This window comes from Falco biarmicus, chromosome 3, assembly GCF_023638135.1.
Source record: "Falco biarmicus isolate bFalBia1 chromosome 3, bFalBia1.pri, whole genome shotgun sequence".
In the NCBI taxonomy this organism is placed as follows: domain Eukaryota; kingdom Metazoa; phylum Chordata; class Aves; order Falconiformes; family Falconidae; genus Falco; species Falco biarmicus.
The window spans coordinates 32,649,125-32,668,241 of NC_079290.1; the positions used below are offsets into that span (position 1 = coordinate 32,649,125).

The following is a 19,117-nucleotide window of genomic DNA, read 5'->3' on the forward strand; positions in this document are numbered from 1 at the left end:
TGCATAACTAAAGAAAAATTGAGGATCTTCATTAATTTCTACCACACTGTCAATTTACAAATCCACAGCAATCTGGATGTATATTTTTCATAAACTATGTGCCAAAAGTAAGTAGAAAGGAAATGCTTTCTTATATACTTATGTGATAGCCTATATATTCAACTATACATGTGTAAAATCTGTATGTATTATGTTGTCACCTCTGTATTTTATGATTTCAAGACTTGCTGTGCCCTTACTTTTCTTTCCCCCATTAAAATTAGAGCTGTTTTAGAAGTAGCACAATCTTTTCCTGAAAGAAATGAAGTCATTAGCAAATGTTTAATATAATCTTTTAAAAAGATGGTAAGTACCATACCATAGGCAGCCAGTACAGCATAGGTCCAATTGCATAGATCACCACAAGAATTAATACACAAGAGATAAGGCAAGCCACCTAAAACAATAAACAAGAAAAACAGATTATTCAGGCTAAAAAAAAAGGAAAAAAGTAAAATATGTGGAAAGGACTAATTATCAAATATTGCAGACAAAGTCAAGAATGAGATGTTGAAGATGGTAGCTATTAATGTATCTATGGATTGCAGATGCGTACGATTTTAGTTTTATTCTCTGGTGATTATCTTCAGCCAACTACAGTGAAAACAAGAGATTTCAACATCTGTGCTTGACTCCGCTGACATCACACAGACACAGACCACAGCATCACTTACACACTTGGTTATCAAATGGAGTGTGTGTGAGCAGAATCTCATCCCAGAAGTTCTGCAGCACCCACTGTCATTCTGTAACATATTTATAATCATGCACCCTAAATGCTGCACTAAATAACAGATCTGTCATGTGTTGTCATTTTTGCACAAGATTTTTAACTTCTTTTACTGGGATCAACACTAAAAGGAAATTATTGTGTTAAGTCAGAAACCACCAATGATTTCATGTTCATATCAGTAGACTTTAATTTAGAAAATGTAGGAACATTTTTTTTATATATTAAAAATTATATTTAACACAGGTGACATGAATCCAGACAAATATACAGTCTAAGAACTATGTTTCTTCACAGTATTGTAAGATATTAATTTCATGGAAAACTACAGTAAAATTGCACTCTCCTACTCCACTCTGACTGCTCACACAGCAGAATACTTCTGGTCTCATTAAGATACTGTTCAGATTCACAGAAGGTTTTTGACGATAAGTAGACAGATGCTTACTTTATTTTTGTATTGATAATATGTTTCTTTACTAAAATAATCAGGTTTCATTTTAACAGACAAGTTGTTAAAAACAAAACCAGACAAGTTGTTAAAACACTAGAAAATTAAAGCCATGGTGTACTGAAAAATACCATCAAGAAGGATAGACAGAGTGTTTACAGGAAAAGAGACGCAAAATCTGCTGGTAAAGTCACAAGGAACTTTTCCCTCTTTCCATCTTCCCAAGAGGAGGAAAAAGAAAAAAATCGTTGATTCCGTTTGAAGGACACTTCTAGCCCATGATCATAGAATCACAGAATCAGAATGGTTTGGGTTGGAAGGAGCCTTAAAGATCACCTGGTTCCAACCCCCCTGCCATGGGCAGGGACACCTTCCACCAGACCAGGTTGCTCAAAGCCCCATCCAGCCTGGCCTGGAGCACTTCCAGGGATGGGGCATCCACAGCTGCTCTGGGAAACCTATGCCAGGGGCTCACCACCCTCACAGTTCAGAATTTCTTCTTGATACCTAATTTAAATCTACCCTCTCAATTTAAAGCCATTCTCCCTTGTCCTGTCACTACATGTCCTTGTAAAAAATAGAATCATAGAATAATACAGTCCGTCACTTCTGTTTTCTCCCAGGAAAATATATCACTGAAGAATAAATTACACCACTGAATCCCAGATATAGCTGTTAGAGAAAAAAGGGCTGCATGGAGCCCCTGAATTTTGCATTTCTTTCATGACATATGCCAGAGTAAACTTAGTTCTGTCTGTGTAGTCAAAGGCCAAAGCTGGGAGATTACTTGGACTTTTTTAACAAGTAGCAATTAAGGTTACTTCCACTTTATTTTGAAAATCAGATAGAAGCACTAAATTAAATCCATTTTTTTTTCTAAAACTTTAGTTCAGCCTGTACCATTAAATCCATTAAACACCATTAGAGGGCACTTATGTTACAGTGCTGACTAAATCACATAAAACTGAAAGGGTTTGTGTGTAGTTTCCTGCAGTCTTACAACACAACTCCAAACCTCCTTACTGCCACAGACTTTAAAGTCTATATTGAATCAAACAGGTAAAAATGAATAAGTGGAACCGTTAGCTTTTCCAGTAAGACAGCTGCTGCATTCCATGCAGATTGTTAGAAATAACAGAGCAGAGTCATTTCCCAGGACAGAAGGAAAGGGAGAATAGGGAAATACAACGAATAAAATTCAGTAAAAGTTCCAGTGAGCAGTTCCCATAGCCTTAATTCTCCTGTGTACCTCACTGTAACACGTTACCTGTGTTTTGGCGCCTGTACTGTACAGAAGTGCCGTCCGCCCCATTGCTGCAGCACTTGGTATGCAAAAGAAAAATGAAGGAATCACGTTGCTGAGGCCATGAGCCAAAAATTCCTGCAAAGTTATTAAATAGATGTTAAAAAGAATATGGTTTTTTTTCCTATTCTGTCATTTCAATGCTTCTTGTCAACAAGGGATTGCAAATATTAGCAATGACAAAGGATGGCCATGTTTTTTTGGGAAAAAAAATCACATATGTGTATCATAAAAGATCTCCCAACAGAATATATTTTCTTACAACTCAGAACTAATCTGAATGATAGAACTGCTGAGCAAGAGTCATCAAAAGCAGGAGGCACATTTTGTTCACAGAATAAATGGTATTGCTAAGTTTTGAAGATGAACTTCAACCAAAATATTTACATCTTGATCCATATCTGCTTTTTAACAGGCCAGAGTCTCAAATAGTGGGATCTGGACGGTGTCCAGGTTGTTTCTGGCTTATGATTCTACTGGAAAAAGACAGCCACTGATTTTATTTCTTTTAAAGCATGCTTTAGTGAAAGTGAAGTATGGTAGCAATACTATCTGCATGCTGTCTTTCATTACAAATGTATTTGGTGTTTATTCACACTCAAATTGCAGCTATGTCTGAACAAAGATTTACAGAAGCAAAAGTGGAGAAGCCACCTTGTATCTGCAGCCTAATCTGAACAGTGTTTTCTACAGAAAGCACAGCAACTTAGCTACCCAACATCAGCCTTCTTCCCCAGACTACAAGGAGAAAAGAAGTCAGTACTGCTAGAAGTGCTTAGGACACAAATGTTTTTGTGTCCAGCCATGGTCATAAGTTTGTCTTCACAGCACAGGACAGCATCACCTTAAAGGTCCCCAGACAGCCTCACACACCCACATGCCACCACACAGAGCCCTGTGCCTGGCCTCTGAATGCAGTGCAGCTATACCACCCCACTGCCATTGTCATCTCTGTTCTCATAGAGGTTTTGCTCTTTCGCTCCATAATTCAATGCAGACACACACATAGTTTCCAACACCTCAGTAATTAAGCTGTGCAAGCCACAAGATCTCTGAAGGTGCAGAAAGACACACAGGTTGCTGTGCTCCATTCAGTGCTCTTGAGCCAATGCAGCATATCACCCTGAAGTCTAACCTGTATTGAGCTCCAAGCATTTTTCCTTTGCTCCCTAGAAAATATGGCTCTGAAGCATCAACAGAAATTAATGACCTATTCTATTCATTCTGAAAAGCAATTGAGACCTGAGTAGACAAGAACATTCCCACCAGATTTTCCAATGATGCAAGAGTTGTAAAGGACATGAAAGGATGTTAGGAAGACCAACCTGTGTAGATAGGGTGTTCAAATAGACCTCCACCTGCAAAACCAACTGTTCTTCATTTATCCCAGATCACTTAGGAGAAAGGTGGATGCAGCATTTTTACCACACCGCACTATTGCTAGTCACCTAAATATGAGCTTTTCTTACCACAGTGCTTGAATTACTGTCTCCGTGGATCTCAGTTTGACTTGGAGTTAATCACCCGCCATGACAAGCAGTGGGGCTGTGCAAAAGGTAACATCTTACTTTTATTTAAGCATCCCACTTTATTTAACTTTGCACAGAAAGCTTCTGTGGCTGCAAATTTCAGGCAGCACTGTCTGAACCCACTCTGCTTCTTTAATAAAAATAAATCTTTATTTGGGATGAGACTTCTACTTGGCGTAAACTTAATTTTATAACCTGTTATAAAATGTTATGTCCCGGGGCTATAAGTACCTGGTTTGGTTTTAGAACTGCTTTGTTGCTTCAGTCAGTGGCTGATTTAACATCTTAGCTTGTTTTTAAGAACTCAGCTGCCAGAGAAGATGTCTCATCTTAGAGCACTGGAAATACATTAACACCCCAGGCCTGCACTGAATACAGCATTACAAGATTATCCTGAAGGATGCGTTTCCCCAAAAGAAGTAGCTTAACCAATTAGGGTGTTCTGCAGAGCAAGGCCTCAGGATCTCACATGGAACATACCCTTTCCTACTGGGCATTCATCTATAAGACATTTCCAAAATGGTGAAGCAATTTCAAGGCTTACTGACAGCAAGGAGAAAAAGCTTTACCTGGTTGTCATCCACAGTGTATTTAAACTTTTTAGCAGAGCCTTGAGCAAGAGATAGTGATGCTACATAACCAACCAGTGCTACTCCAAAAGCTTCAGTGACTACTTCAGGCAGGACGTTCATGGGTGGTGGTTTTGGTGATGGTAACCTATAAAAAATAAAGACAGTCCTTTTTACAAAGCCTGATACATAGCCTCAATACGCTCGCAATTCATGAAAATACAAGAAAAACAATCTTCACACACAGCCAGCTAATTTTTGTAATACTTGTGACATTTTTCAATATTTTAGATTAACAAGATCTGAGTCTATGGGGAACTGCAGATGAAAACTTGTAGAAGATGAACTAGTTTCAGATGGAGTATTCCATTTGTAAACGTCAATCTGAGAAACTATGAAAAGATTAAATTATCTTCCTTGCTGACAGATGAAATCATCAACCATTCCCTAATTTTGTAATGCTCAATAAAAGAGACTCTACTGCATACTTTTTCTTTTTTGTAGTTGACTTTTCTGTAATGTTTAGTTTAAATCTTTTAAACAGTATTCCTGTAGGTTACGAACAGTATGGACATTTATTTCATCTAATGAGACCTTCTAATTGGGACTGCAATGAATCGCCTCGGTTAAGAACCAAATCACCCCAGATTGCCTCTGTACTCCACAAAGAGACTTCACTCTCCCCAGAGCACAAATCAAACTGCCTAGGAGCCAGATTGAGCTCTTAAGGTTTTTCATACTCTCCACTGACAAGGCAGTTAGGTATTTCAGGTAAACGCCTAAAAACGCATAGGAATGGTCCAGGCTCTACTTCTGTTTTTCAACACTACACAATCTTCTCATTAGTTAGGAAAAAAATTAGTTCCTGATTGAGTCTACATTAATACAATTTAACTGAAGTTATTTAATTTAGCACATATCAAAAACCCACACTTAGCTCTCTTTTAACTTCAGATACATTGCATGTAATAGCATGCCCTAAATACTTTAACACAATTTTCTTTCTCAGGAACTTCACTTATTTTACTTTATCAGTGCAAGCTACCACATATGCACCCATGTTGTCTTGGACTTGTACTCTGTGAAATTGAGGGAAACCCTGCAATTTCCAAAGGAGAGATTACACAACAGCTATTCTATTCCTTACTAACCCTTAGAATTTGAACATCCTCTCTAACATCTAATCTAATTTCTCTTTCCAGCTAATTATTGTGAATATTTTTTTTTCCTTCTCTTCAAGGTCATGGAGAAAAATGTAATGCTATCTGTAGTCAGAATGCCCTTTTCTAGATTAAGCATATCTAAATCCTTTAAATTTCCTCAGAAACAACATTTCCTAAAATTACTATATAAGTGAGTAGAGAAGAACAAAGTCGAGTAATCTACAAGCCTTATCTCACTGCATGTCCTTTCTGCTACAGTAACCCAAGGTAACCCTCAAAAAGCAGCCTGCAATAATCTTGTAGAGAGTGCTCTGCCCTCCTGTCATACATCCATCAGCCATCAACAGGTAGTTAGTACCTACTTTTCATTCCATAAAGTAATAATCTATGAAAATGTGCAAGAAAAGTCTGCATTTCTATGATATCTATACAGATGTACCTTGTTAACATGGGGTTGAATTGGGGGACAGTATTTGAGGAGATGGGAAATAAACATAATGGATTTTTGCCAATTTTTATTTCAGAAAACTACTTTGACCTCTTCAGAGAATGTTCTCAGAAGTAAACATATTTGAAAGGCACGAGCTAATAAAAACACATTACCCTTCAGGAATATGTCCCACAACTTCAAGCCCGTAGGTGTATTCCATATCAGCATAGTAGCAAGCAATTGATGTAGCAATTATCTATTGATTCAACATAGAAAAAAACATTATGTTTCTATTGCATTTTACTTATCACATGGTCCCTATTATTGCCATACCTAAGCACATGATATTCATTTATCCTTAGATCAATCCAGTAAGACAATGAAGTATTATCACAAAAAATTTTGCAAACATAGAAGAGATGCAAAAAAACCCTAAAATCTGTATGCAATAACTAATTTGCAAAAGATAGCTGAAGAAGAACTATGGTGGAGTTTGTATGTTCTCTGTTCATGAAAGGGATCTGTACGATTCTGTGTGAAACCCCAGGAACATTGCCAATCAGTGTCCCCACAGCCTCTGTGCAACATGTGCCCGAGACCACTGCCATTCACACAAGCAGCTTAGAATGATTCATAATTTAGGTGCTCCTGAGTGGTCTGATTCAGCTGATATTCTCCGAGCACATCTAATCCAGATGGGCAGTGTCGACATCGACACAAAACACAGCAAAAAATGGGGCTGCTTCTTATTTTTATGTTCCAGCAGGTATAAATCTTGGGGAGGGAGTGAACAGTTTGTCCCTGAGAAGGTTCAAACTCACTTCCTACACTTTCAATGAGATGAGCAGACAAATCCCAGCAGAACAGGCGCAGGTACCAGTCCATGATCCTCTGTTTGCCGGTACATTTTAGCCAATATTGCTTAAAAAGTAACACAGAAACAGATCTTAGAGCAGGGACCAGAACCACACTACCTCTTTTTCCAGCATTTTGCCCAAGAAAAATTATTTTTTTGTAAATATTTTTTTCCAGCGAAAGAAGAGTAATTGTGATGATCCACTCTGAAAAGCACCGACCCTTCATTTTTTAAATTTTCTTTGAGATCTAGAGAAAAACAGAAACCTTCTGTGCTGGTGCTGATTATTTGACTACAGCTTAATCCTTAAAGCAGGGATTTACAATGTAATAGCTAATTTCAACTTAGCCTATGACATGTGAAAGGCCATGTAAGTAAAATTACAGAAAGCAATAGCATACCTATTTAACTTTGTTGCAGATAAATAGCAAGCAACATCTAAGCCACAACTACCCAGCACAAGACTTGCCTGGAGTTACAACATGCCAATTATTCATTTTCTATTTCAAACTTCTTACACTTTAATATTCGAGGCTTTGTATTCTTGTGATTATGCAAAAACTAGTAAACACATGAAAAAAGTTAAACAAATTAGGAACGTATGCCATTTCTTTCTTAATTATTTAACCAAACTCTTTCCTGTTCTTACAATTAACATACAGCCATGAAAATGAGCTATCCATTTAATACATGGCAGGTGTGGCTGTGGCTAACTATAGACAACACAGCAAACTTCAGCAGATTAGTTGAACCGCTAAAAGCTTTGTAAGCAAAAAGTCTGATATTTGATTTTGTACTCACCAAAACAAGATCGATGGGAAGAACAATTTTAATGTTTCTCTGAAATTTCTCATTCAGTTCTTTGACAAGAACAAGCACCACAATGCTCAGCAAGGAGAGAAGTAAAGCCTCCAACTGAACTGATCTGATATTCTCAAAGATGTAGGCATAAATCTACAGTGAATGGTAAATAACAATCACAGATTAAAAATTATATCATAACATCTTAAATAATCTGTGAGAGCTGAATTGATACAGCAGGAGTTGAGTCATCTGACAAACTGGCCTACACTTAAGATTTTGCAGGGAAGAAAGTCAGCAATTTACTATTACTATGGACTTTGAACACTCAAAAAATACACTGAATATTTGTATATATGAATTTACAAGTTTCTGTTGGTAGAAGCCAAGAAGATTCCAGTAAATGTGATGCATGTCCTTTTCTTATTCAGTCTCATTAAATTTAGTGAGATAAATGAGTGTTGCACAAAAATGTTGAGATGCTTCCATACCCAAAGATTTATTTTCAGTGTCCATATCTCATAACATCCGTCAAGTTTAGTAGCAAAAGTTACTTCTGATGAAAAACTTTAAAAGACAGAAAGGAGGGATAAATAAAAGGAGAGAGAGGAAGAAGAAGAAGGGAAAGAAAAATGCAGTAGTGGCTGGATGGAAGAGAAGCAACAGGAATCTTCCTAGATGAGCATCCTCTTCAGGACACCCTCTCCGGTGCACAAGGGAATCCATCCAAATACTTTTCCAGAGTAACTGTATAACTTCAGCAGGGCCCACTCAGTCTCCCCGTTGGTTGCTGCTGCCCATTACACTAAAAGTGCTCCATGGACCATGCTTTTATCACATCCAAATGCTGCACGTGCTAGTGAGCTGTCAAGCTTGTGTATGTATGCTGTTGTTTATTTAAATAACTAATGTTCATCTGCTAGGCTTGTTTCTTTCCTTAGCATACACTTGTAAGTTAAAAGCTGCAAAAAAAAAGGTAAAAAGAGGGTAAGGGAAGAAGGGGTGATTTACACATCAGTGGCAAGTACTTTCCAGGGGAAACTGTCCACAGCAAGGTGCAGGAATTGCAGGTGCAAGGGTGGGGCGTGCTGGACCACAAGGTTCACAGCCCTGCCACAGCAGTCCATGGGATGCTGGGGAATGGATACATCACTGCACTTGGCATGCAGATTACAATGTTAAAAAAGAACGAGAAGACCGGAGCAGATACATGGAGCTGCAAATAGGATGCTTTCAGCTTTTCAAAGGTTAAGTTGTGGTGCAGTGTGCTGTAAAAGATGGCTAGAAGAGTATAGTCAGGTCTATGATGAAGAAAGGAAATATGGTGCTGAACATAAGGAAGATGTGGAATAGAAATATAGAATAGGAATAGAGTGACCAGTAGTGATGAATAACAGGGATCACTGATGATTAATGCAATTTTGTAAGTAACAGCCTTAGAAGAATGCAGTTGCCTTCACACCAGCACAGATGACACAGTGAACTGTAATTTCAGTACTGGTCTGAATCTGAGGGTCTGGAAAATGAGACATAAATCAGTATGACAACAGATTAACAGAAAGTAATGAAAAAAATTGCAAGTTTACTGTAATGGTTAGAAGAGGTGAAGAAAGTCAGAGGGAACCTTGGTCCTAATAAACAAAGAAATAATTAGATCCCCATCACAAATTATTTTAAGGCTTCATGAATAAAAGCAATAGTCTAATGCCTGGAGGAAAAGAGAGGCAAGAAAATTGATATAATACACATGCTTACTAAAGCTGCAGGGGAAAAAAACCAAGGTAGCCTCAGTCCCTGGGATTCTGCATTTATATTCTGGGAACTATTGTGTAGCCTGATATGTAAACCACGGAGAGAAGAGAAGTTAAAATCTAGGATGTAGATTTAGACTGCATCACAGTAACTTCTTTTTAAACCACAACATTATGGATAATAAAATCAAGCGGCTGAGGCTTGAAATAATAATATTAAAAAAAAAGTGTTTTCCCTGGTAATGACTCAGACCACTAAAATAAATGAAAAGTGACACTTGTCGTTTTATGAAAATAAACATTAATAATTTTCTGCCCCAGAGAACCCATTCACAAATACATGTATAAAGCTAACATGGTTTGACAGTTTGGAGCTTAAATACATATATTTGTATTGCACAGGGAGAAGTACTAGAAAAAATATCTTAGGAAAGAACCTTGTTTTAGCAGAAAGGTGGTCAATATGATGATAAAAGTTTTTTTGTCCTGTTCTGATTCTATCACTCCTTGAAGAGATGACGCTCATTTTGAAGAATGAGTAAATTAAAATAATTTCCTGATCTTTCCTCTCTCATGCTTTCTAAGAATATTTTCATAATCTACAATGGGAAAAAAAATATTTGAAAAACACCTAAAACTGGTTACAGACAAATAGACAAAATTTTAGTCCAGGCCTTGGAAATTTAGCCCTTGGAATTGTGATTAAGGATGCACAGTATAACCCAGCACAAACATTTCTCAGAACCCAGGAAAACATTTCAAAATCTACTTGTTAAATAATATGATCTATATATGTCATAAATCTGAAGAATGGTAATGAAACCACAGTTTTTAACCACATATGGCCCCACTGTAATCAGACAATGTGTGGATTGTGTCTTGAGTGGCTTGGGACTAGTCTCTATACCCATAATTTTCCAAGAACACATTTTCAAGAGAGCACAGGATTTGGCTCTGTGCGAAGCAGAAGATGTGATTAATTAGGATAAAAGGAGGCGATCTGGAAAACTGTATTGCAAACTGCGCCCACAGACTCACGAAAGGCTGTGCTAGATCTAAGATGAAGTGGTAAGAAAAGGGAAGAAATAGACTGATTGATAATCGTTGAAGTCAAAGGGATATGGGCTTAACTTGGAATGAACGGTGTCTACTGAAGTGTCAGTATCAGCTCTCTGCGTTTATGGCATTTAATTTAATTTTCCTAGACAAAGAGAGACATGAGTGAGATTGGGTGAATACGATTTGAATGAAGGCTTACAAAGAGATACGTATAAGCTTTTATAATTTCTGTTCTTCTTTATAAAAAAGAAGCTTCCATTTAATTCTTAAAATATATAGCTAAATCTTGTAGACCTTTGTCACAGCTTTTTCAGACTTTGCAATAAATACTTTATATGATCTGTCTTGTGTATTCTGTGGTGTTTCTCTTCAAATTGTGCCCTTCAGTATACGGTTTACATCAGTCAATGTTTTGTTGCTCGTACAAGTTCTGCAGTGTCTGTGGTACACTGAAACAATGCTGGCAGTAATACATAGATATTAAATCATTTACTACACCAGGCTAAAGAGCTTCTATTGACTAGTCTGTTCCCAGGTAATCAAACCGCTCACAGGCTCTTCAGAAAGAGAAAGAGTGTGGTTCTTAACATGAATGTAGCTAACATATACTAAATCCATCTCTCTATGCTATACAGTTCACATGTTATACTGTCCAGTCAGTTACTGTATTCAGCCGAGCCGAAAATGTAAATCCTAAACATAAGGACCTAAAGTTCAAGCTTGTCATAGCACTGGCATCTGATTCAAAAGAAATACTTACAAATGTTCATCACAAACCTCGTTATGAATTCAGTATTTTACATATTTTGATGATGCACTTACAGAAATAATTTAGAAGTCATGTAGCAGAATTTAGTTTGATATTGCAGTGTACAAAACAATTTGTTGTGTCATTATATAATTAACAACATTCTAAAACACAGCAATAATATATTAATTGAGCTTTTTAATTGTCTTTTTTTATTGTTGTTGCTAGTTTTGTGTAAAGATTTTTAATGGAAATAATCTGACAATAATAGGAGGAATCAGTGAACTTTTTGGCAATCGATGCAAATTTGCACATAAGTGGAAAAAGCAATTCTCTAACTTTGCACACATATATATACTGACACTGAATGTCCCTATTCTCATGGGAAATTAATGGCTTTGAAATCCACTATATTTTCACCTGCTTTCATAGGGCAATATCACATATATGAATAATGTAATGGTTTATATTCTAGAAACTATGTGTATTCTGATGTGCTAATGAAATGCTCTGAGTTCTTTTTCTTTAATGTAGATATGAAAATCCAAAAGATTCTAAAGTGAGTATAGATGTCGAGGTAAACAAAAGAATTAAGAGAACATATTACTTAAAATATTTAATACAGTTTAATAGTAGATGACCTCACTGCATTTTCAAATATGTTTCATTATGGTGCTTATTAGACAATTGGAACACACTGTGGGAAAAAAAGTGCAGGCGACTACTGTGAACTGTATAGTGAATAAACTGGGGGGGGGGAGGGGGGGGGGGAAAGGAGTAATAGCAGGAACATGAAGGATTTTTCAACACAACTACAAAAGACCCTGTTTTGGAAAGTCAGTTTGTTATGTTGCAGCTCATTATGCAGTGCTGCATTTTCTCAGAAACCTGTGGAAGGATTAAATATATCTACACTGGGATAAAAGGAAAATATGTTTTTGTGATTTCAGATATTAAGTAAATCTTGATGACACTTTTCTTCTCCCTTGTAAAAATTAGATCTTACATGTAACCTTCCTTCACCATTTTTCTTTACCTTCACCTTGTCCTTCCCATTTGCAAAATACTGATTGATGCTGCAATGTGCAGCTCAGTTGGAGTATTACAAACCACGTACAGCGAAAATGATATTTAATAAATTACATAAACTGTGTAAACACAAAGATCCCATAGGCTCAATGCCAGTGTAGTAGATATGTTCTCCATATGCAAAGCTCATTTTTACATATTTAATCATGATCTCACTTGCTATAAAGAATCCATTTCACGGGCTTGCCTTACTTTCAACTCTCCTATCACACTTTATTAAACATTCTTATTCTTGCTTTGCCAACCCAAAGGCTGCCTGAGGCAAAGCAATTGGCTTTGTGAGTGGGAGGTGATTTGGAGTGGAGAAAGAAAAAGAAAATGTGAGCAAAAATACCAGTCTTTGGGTTTCAAGAATTTGGAGTAAAGAACATGCCCAGAGAGACATGCCAAATTTGCCTTTCACTCTCTAGTTACATGTGCACACTAACACATATCTAATTAGTATAATTTTTATTATTTTATTATATATAAAAATTATTATTAAAATCTGAATCTGATGCTTCTGACTGAGGTGCTGGATCTTTTTAAAGCAATCCATAAGTCTGAACAGGTACCAGAAACCTTTTAAAATACCTGTATGGTAAAATTGTCCCTTCTAAGTAAGGAGACATTTTTCTTATTCTTTTAAGTTGTACAGAGGGGTTTTTGTTTGTTCATTTGTTTTCATGCAATTCTAAAGAGCCATTCAGAACCTTAGCAAAATCAGGAAATATTTTCTTTGGAAAACGTTCAGAGGGGTTTCATTTCAAAAGTGAAGTGAATAGCAAAGAACTTACTTCAAATACATTAAAAAATACAAGGGATAAGGGAATAGATTTCTTTCAGAGAATTTCAATGACCTCATTTATGATATCACCAACACACCAACGTGGAAATATTTCTTCGTATCACTGCTGTTCTTTATTATTGCTCATAATGTATATTTTGATTATGTCTTGGCTGTGGTGCTTAACACCAGTCATATCTAAAAGATGACAATATTCCTATATATAAGTATAGTCACCATGGAAACACCATGAAAAAAAGGCTAGTCACATTTTATATTAAGAAGTATTTATGAAAAGGCTTTAAAAAAATTAAATAATATTTTGATATATGATGAATAGTCTTACAGGCCAACTGACTACTCATAAAAATAGCTATGACACTTTTAGTTATGTCCCTACAAGATAAATAACTTGTCAAGATAAATAAATTTTATTTATTGCATGCTCCTGATTCTCATTAATAAATTGGTCCTGTAAAAAACTTACCAATGGATTAGTCATAAGAAATGTTATCAAATTTATAAAATACTATGAAATAGCAGTCTAAAACCAACATATTCTCATCACAGAGTTCACATTAACAAATCCTCCCAAATAATAGGAAAAAATAAAGAGCACAGCATTACAAGAAAATATAGTGCTTTTAAATAAGGTGTCTTAATCTAGTGGCTAACTAGACGAAGCCTCACTTCATCTGGTAATCAATTCATTTGTTGCTATAAATGCAATTAAATGTCACCTCAGCAAGTAAATAAAATTTTATTATGAGCAAAATACCGTTTTGACAAATACTCTTGCAATATACTCTTGTAACTAATGCTCTTGTAACAAAATACTCTTGTAACTAATGCTTCTGCCAAGAGATTATGCTCACAGCACCTAAACTCAGGGTTTATTGGTATAAGTTACCATAAAGAATATGTTCTTATAACTTTTACGCAGTAAGACTATACAGCTTGGCCCTTTAAGGTTTCAGCCAACAATATCTACTTTCCAAAGGGAGTAATCATGATACTGTATGAAAGGCTGTATGCATTGTACAAAAAATACCTTAAAGCTGTACATTTTCTGTGGTTTTGGCAAAGTAGTATCATGTCATAAAGCAATGAGTAACATAGGTAAGGTAACTTTTGCATAGGAGATCTACAAATCATGGTTTGTTTTCCTTTTACCCCAAAATAAGCTGTCAGCTGTCATTCAGCAAAATATGAAGAAAATATGTTTGGATTGGTGTTTGGATATATCCCTCCCACATGCTGATCCAGAAAGAGTTAATCCTCCCTGTTAAAGTGTGTAATTGCTCAGGATAATAAATGTAATCATTGGTGCTGTAATACAAATATTTCAAATTGATTACTGTATCCTTTCAAAAGAAGACCCATTTCTGCTAATTCTTCATCAGGTTTTCCTAATCTGTTCTCACAAACAGACCTAGCAAGATTAACATTTTGATATTACATCTTCCATTCATTCACACATATGCCTAACAAATTTCTTACACTTACATATAGCCAAATAGTGCAGTTATTTAAGAAAGTATTAGCTAATGGAATAACCCATGTCTTTTACTGAACTCACATGAAAAAATCCCAGTGGTCCTGATATATACGGCATTTTCATTCCCAGCAGATACTTCACTTGAGAAGTCACAACATGTGTAGCTGCTCCCGTGGTCATCGCGCTTATCACTGGTTCTGTTAACAAGAAAGTGGCACTGCCCAACTGCAGCATAAACATTGCTACCTAAAAGGCAAAGGTACGAGTATCAGCAATTACAATAAAATGCAGCTTCCTGGTGACAGGAAAATGTGCCAGAGTCCTTTTAATAAACTGTAAGATAAATAAGATAAAGATAAGAAGCAAAAATCCTTTGAAGGACAGCAATACCTGAAAACAGAACCCACTGAAGCTCTGTGGGTTTACCTGAATTATCTTACTCACATCACTAGTTTACCAGACTTTAACATTAGTTTAGTAAAAAAAGAGGATCAGAGAAACTGTCTTCATGCAATGCTTAGTATTCTCTCCCACTTAAATACGTGAGCACAAGAAACACTATAAAAACATCAGCTCAACACAGCAACATGAAGTAAAGCAACTCAAAAGGCAAGGGTGATGCTAAGACTCATTCCTGCCCCACTGCTATTCAGCCTGCACAGGCAAAGGGCCGTATATCTTTGTCCAGCTTACAAACTGCCAGCACGTTGATACCAGGATTCCCAATGTTAGTAATTTCAACAGCTGCAAAATGTGTTAGGTGCTAAAACTACAGAGCGATGAGTCCATGGTGAGAGCTCCATCATCCCACAGAGCCCTGCCCCACCCCAGGCTGCATCATCATCAGTTTTCCTTCTCATGCAGTCACACAACTGCTTTGCTCCTCCTGCGGACCCTTAGTCTCCTGATATCCCACTGTCTCTGCACATACAGTTCAATATACCATGATACTTGATGCTCTCATGCTGCAATATCATAATATCAAATACATCAAGTATCACCAGTCCACTATCTCTAGTTACATCAGCTTCATATGTTGAGGTGTCTGGGTTTACAGGTATCCAGGTGAGGAAGCAACAGAAGTTGCTTCACATGGTGGAGGATATAAAAATATTTATCTTCTTTACAGACAAAAAGGGATGTTTATATAGTTATGTGTTCTGTATGAACAAACTTTATAAACTTATAGTAAAAGTAAACTATTTTAAAGACCTTTAAAATCTGCTTCCTATGCATGTGGCAAATGCTTGACCTAACAAAGTAGAATATATGTATACAGTCAGAAAACTTAAAAAAGGAAGAAAACTTCAATGTCCAATTTCATAAACACAATCACATATACAAATTGGATTTCTCTGCTAGAAATAGAAGAGCAGGCTTTGGCTCATCTGTATTTGACCTTGACAATTATTTCAGCTTTGTTGCAATTTTTACAGAAGTTATTTCAGAGTACAAGCATATAATGAAAGAATAACATTCCTCTCTAATCCAGGAATCTGGACTACAGCTGAATCTACAGCTATTGTAGATACTTTGTAGCAATATAAGCCAAATACCCAAGGTATTACTGTGTCCTGCTGCATTTTCTCCCCTTATCCTAGACGGCAATCACTCTTTTCCTCTGAAGAATGAGATCTGACACCTCTTAATTCTTTGACCAAGGTTGTTACATACCTACAGGTGCTACTGTGGTTTGCATAACAATTAATCCTTTTCAGATCCATATTAAGATATTAAGTTACATTTAAATCATCTCCTCTTAAAATGAGTTCTGCAGATTCATTAGATAAAAAAACAATTTCATACATCTATAGTCTTGCATTTGTTATTCTTATGCCTGAAAAGGTACATGTTCTTGGCATAAAGTTGTTCATTACAATACTTTCTAAGAGGATTATTTTGTGTTTAGCATACTAAATATCATCCTTTTGGAATATGTGACAGTCATCTTTGCTTTATTTTGTTTTGTTCTGAAGCTAAAAGAATAATTCTAAATGTTATCATTCTTTATACCTGAACACTATTTGTGTTTTCATCATGAACCTCACCTGTACGCAGTGAGCCATAATAGCACGAAAGATATAAAAATACCAAAGTGAGTGGCTTTTAATTTACTACAGAAAGCTCTAGTGAACAATTTCCTCTTCCACCTGAGAGATTAATTCTGAGATTTTTTTTTCTAACTCCCCCTAATAGCATGTGAATGGCACTGTACTACGAACAATCAGAATATCGATTGCCATTCAAGATTGGACCCCCATAGTGATAATTACTGTTCTACCCTCAGTAAGTAATAATTTAGTTAGTTGGGCCTAAAACTGATAATTACTAACTTCAGATATTTTGTTTAGATGTTTGTTCTAATAGTGCGTCTATTCATGTATTTAGAACATTTTTCACAGTAGCAAAGTTCAATAAGAATTAAATTCTCCCTTCCCTAGTGAATTTTTGTTTGTTTTCTAAGATCAGTTTGCATTGTATGGATGCAAAATTTCTAACTGTGTAATACCTTGTTTTCCAGAGAATGAGATGGATGTTTATTTAGCTGTGGAATCAAAACCACAGAGACAATTCTGTGAACTACATAATGTCACAGAGAAATATTAGTTAATATTAGCATTTCAGATGAAGTTATTATGGTGAATTACAGTGACATGGAAACATGATTGCAGGACTTCACAACTTCAGCACCACTCATATTTACTTCTTTTTTTTTAACTTTCATTTTTTTACTTTAAATCTTCATTTTATTTTAGGGAGATGCTTCACAGATAGTAACTAAAAGGTCATATTTCAAAACTAGTTTTTATTGGGTTTTTATAACCGTAGGTTATGTAAACTACATCCAAACTGTGTGGTTTCAGGTAGACAGTTTCTGCAGCCTCTCAGTTAAACAAGCAGCAGCCTACATTTGATCCCCGCCTGTTACTACAGAAGGTAGCTCCAGAAACAAAAGCTTCATCAACACATACATCTTAGTATTTATTTACATTCTAGTTAAATAAATATAATGTGCATCCACGTATCTTCCATGGTGAAGATCTAATAATGAAGCACCAGAACAGAAAACACCCAGGGAGGAGAGTGGGATTGTCAGCATAAGCTGCTGTGAGAAACTCCTGCTGTCCTTGCAACATGAGTCATCTACAGAAACTGCTTAGATCAAGATGGGGCAAGAAGCTGTTCTGAAACCAGTCTCCCAAATCCAGTTGCATGTGAGTTTCCTTGACAGATAAAATTTTTAGCATTTATACAGGCCCAGACTGACTCTCCAGTGAACCCTCCGTGCCAGGCAACAGGCACATAGCTTGGCTGCCACTGCGTTTTGGGTAAACACTGTTTGAAACTAAGCTGAGCTGACAGCATAAAATTGCATCACATTGCATTATGTCATAAAATGTTTCACCCGCTAAGCAATAACCAAAATGTAGGAAGTAAAATATTCTTAAGGAAATTTCTAACAATCTACTTTATCTTCATTGTGGTTGTGATGCTCAGTTTTGAGGAATTTCCATCTTATTTTCTGATATATGGCATGATTTTTCTTCCTTCTACAGATGAACTACAGGGAAAACTGACAGTGAAGTGTCAGAACAGCAAAAACTAAAAAAAAAATAAAATAATGTCAAAGGTAAATGGGTTTCTCTTTTCATTATTTATACTAATACTAGGCTTTTCTTAAACTGTAAAAGAAAGAAAATTTTCATATATTTTAAGATTGTCTCCAGAATTGTCTGTTTTTCAAAATTCAGTTTCTAGGGGATGAAGGAGTGTTTTAGAGAGAGAACAATTATAGTGACAAAAACGGTTTGAAAGGCACATAACTAGTTTATTTGTGCAGCTTTTCCAGTACATCATACTATGTAAAAAGGCTCATTAAGAAATAGCTTTCTTGAGATGAACTTTGCTTTCGCCAGGTAGACATTCTTGATTAAATTAATGTGAATGAAATCAGGAGCTGTCAGGGAAAGGAATAAAACACAGGAGAAAGTAAGGAAAAGCTGCCTTGAGTTAATGCACAGTAAAGGAGAAAAGGTCATGGAAACAAGTTATAAAACCAAGTGATTAGACAGAAATGGTGGAAGGTGAGATTTCTGAACAAAAATATAGAATAATATTGAAAACTAAAGTTTAGAATGGAAGAAAGATAATACACAGGGAACCTTTTCCTGCAGCTGTCTTTACTGTTCTGGAATTTGACAAGTAGAAGAAGAGAACAGGGTTTTAGCCAGGAGAAGTGAAATGAGTAATTGAAAAAAGCAAAGCCCTCTATGTTCATTAATTCAAGCCCTTTTGGTTCTTGTCCACTTTCAATACTTTCTTCCCATGACAACA

At 36.2% G+C, this 19,117-nt stretch overlaps 1 protein-coding gene across 1 annotated transcript in view; it reads right to left on the reverse strand.

Annotated features, from left to right (window-relative positions):
- Nucleotides 1–19,117, reverse strand: part of SLC26A7 (solute carrier family 26 member 7) — a 69,984-nt gene that overhangs the window by 25,139 nt on the left and 25,728 nt on the right. Inside the window, exons 4-9 of the mRNA XM_056330487.1 lie at nucleotides 14,864–15,028; nucleotides 7,872–8,024; nucleotides 6,388–6,470; nucleotides 4,622–4,769; nucleotides 2,488–2,601; nucleotides 359–436 (exon numbers count right to left, since the gene is read on the reverse strand). Of these exons, the coding sequence (XP_056186462.1) occupies nucleotides 359–436; nucleotides 2,488–2,601; nucleotides 4,622–4,769; nucleotides 6,388–6,470; nucleotides 7,872–8,024; nucleotides 14,864–15,028 (741 nt within the window). The remainder of the gene's footprint in view (nucleotides 1–358; nucleotides 437–2,487; nucleotides 2,602–4,621; nucleotides 4,770–6,387; nucleotides 6,471–7,871; nucleotides 8,025–14,863; nucleotides 15,029–19,117) is intronic.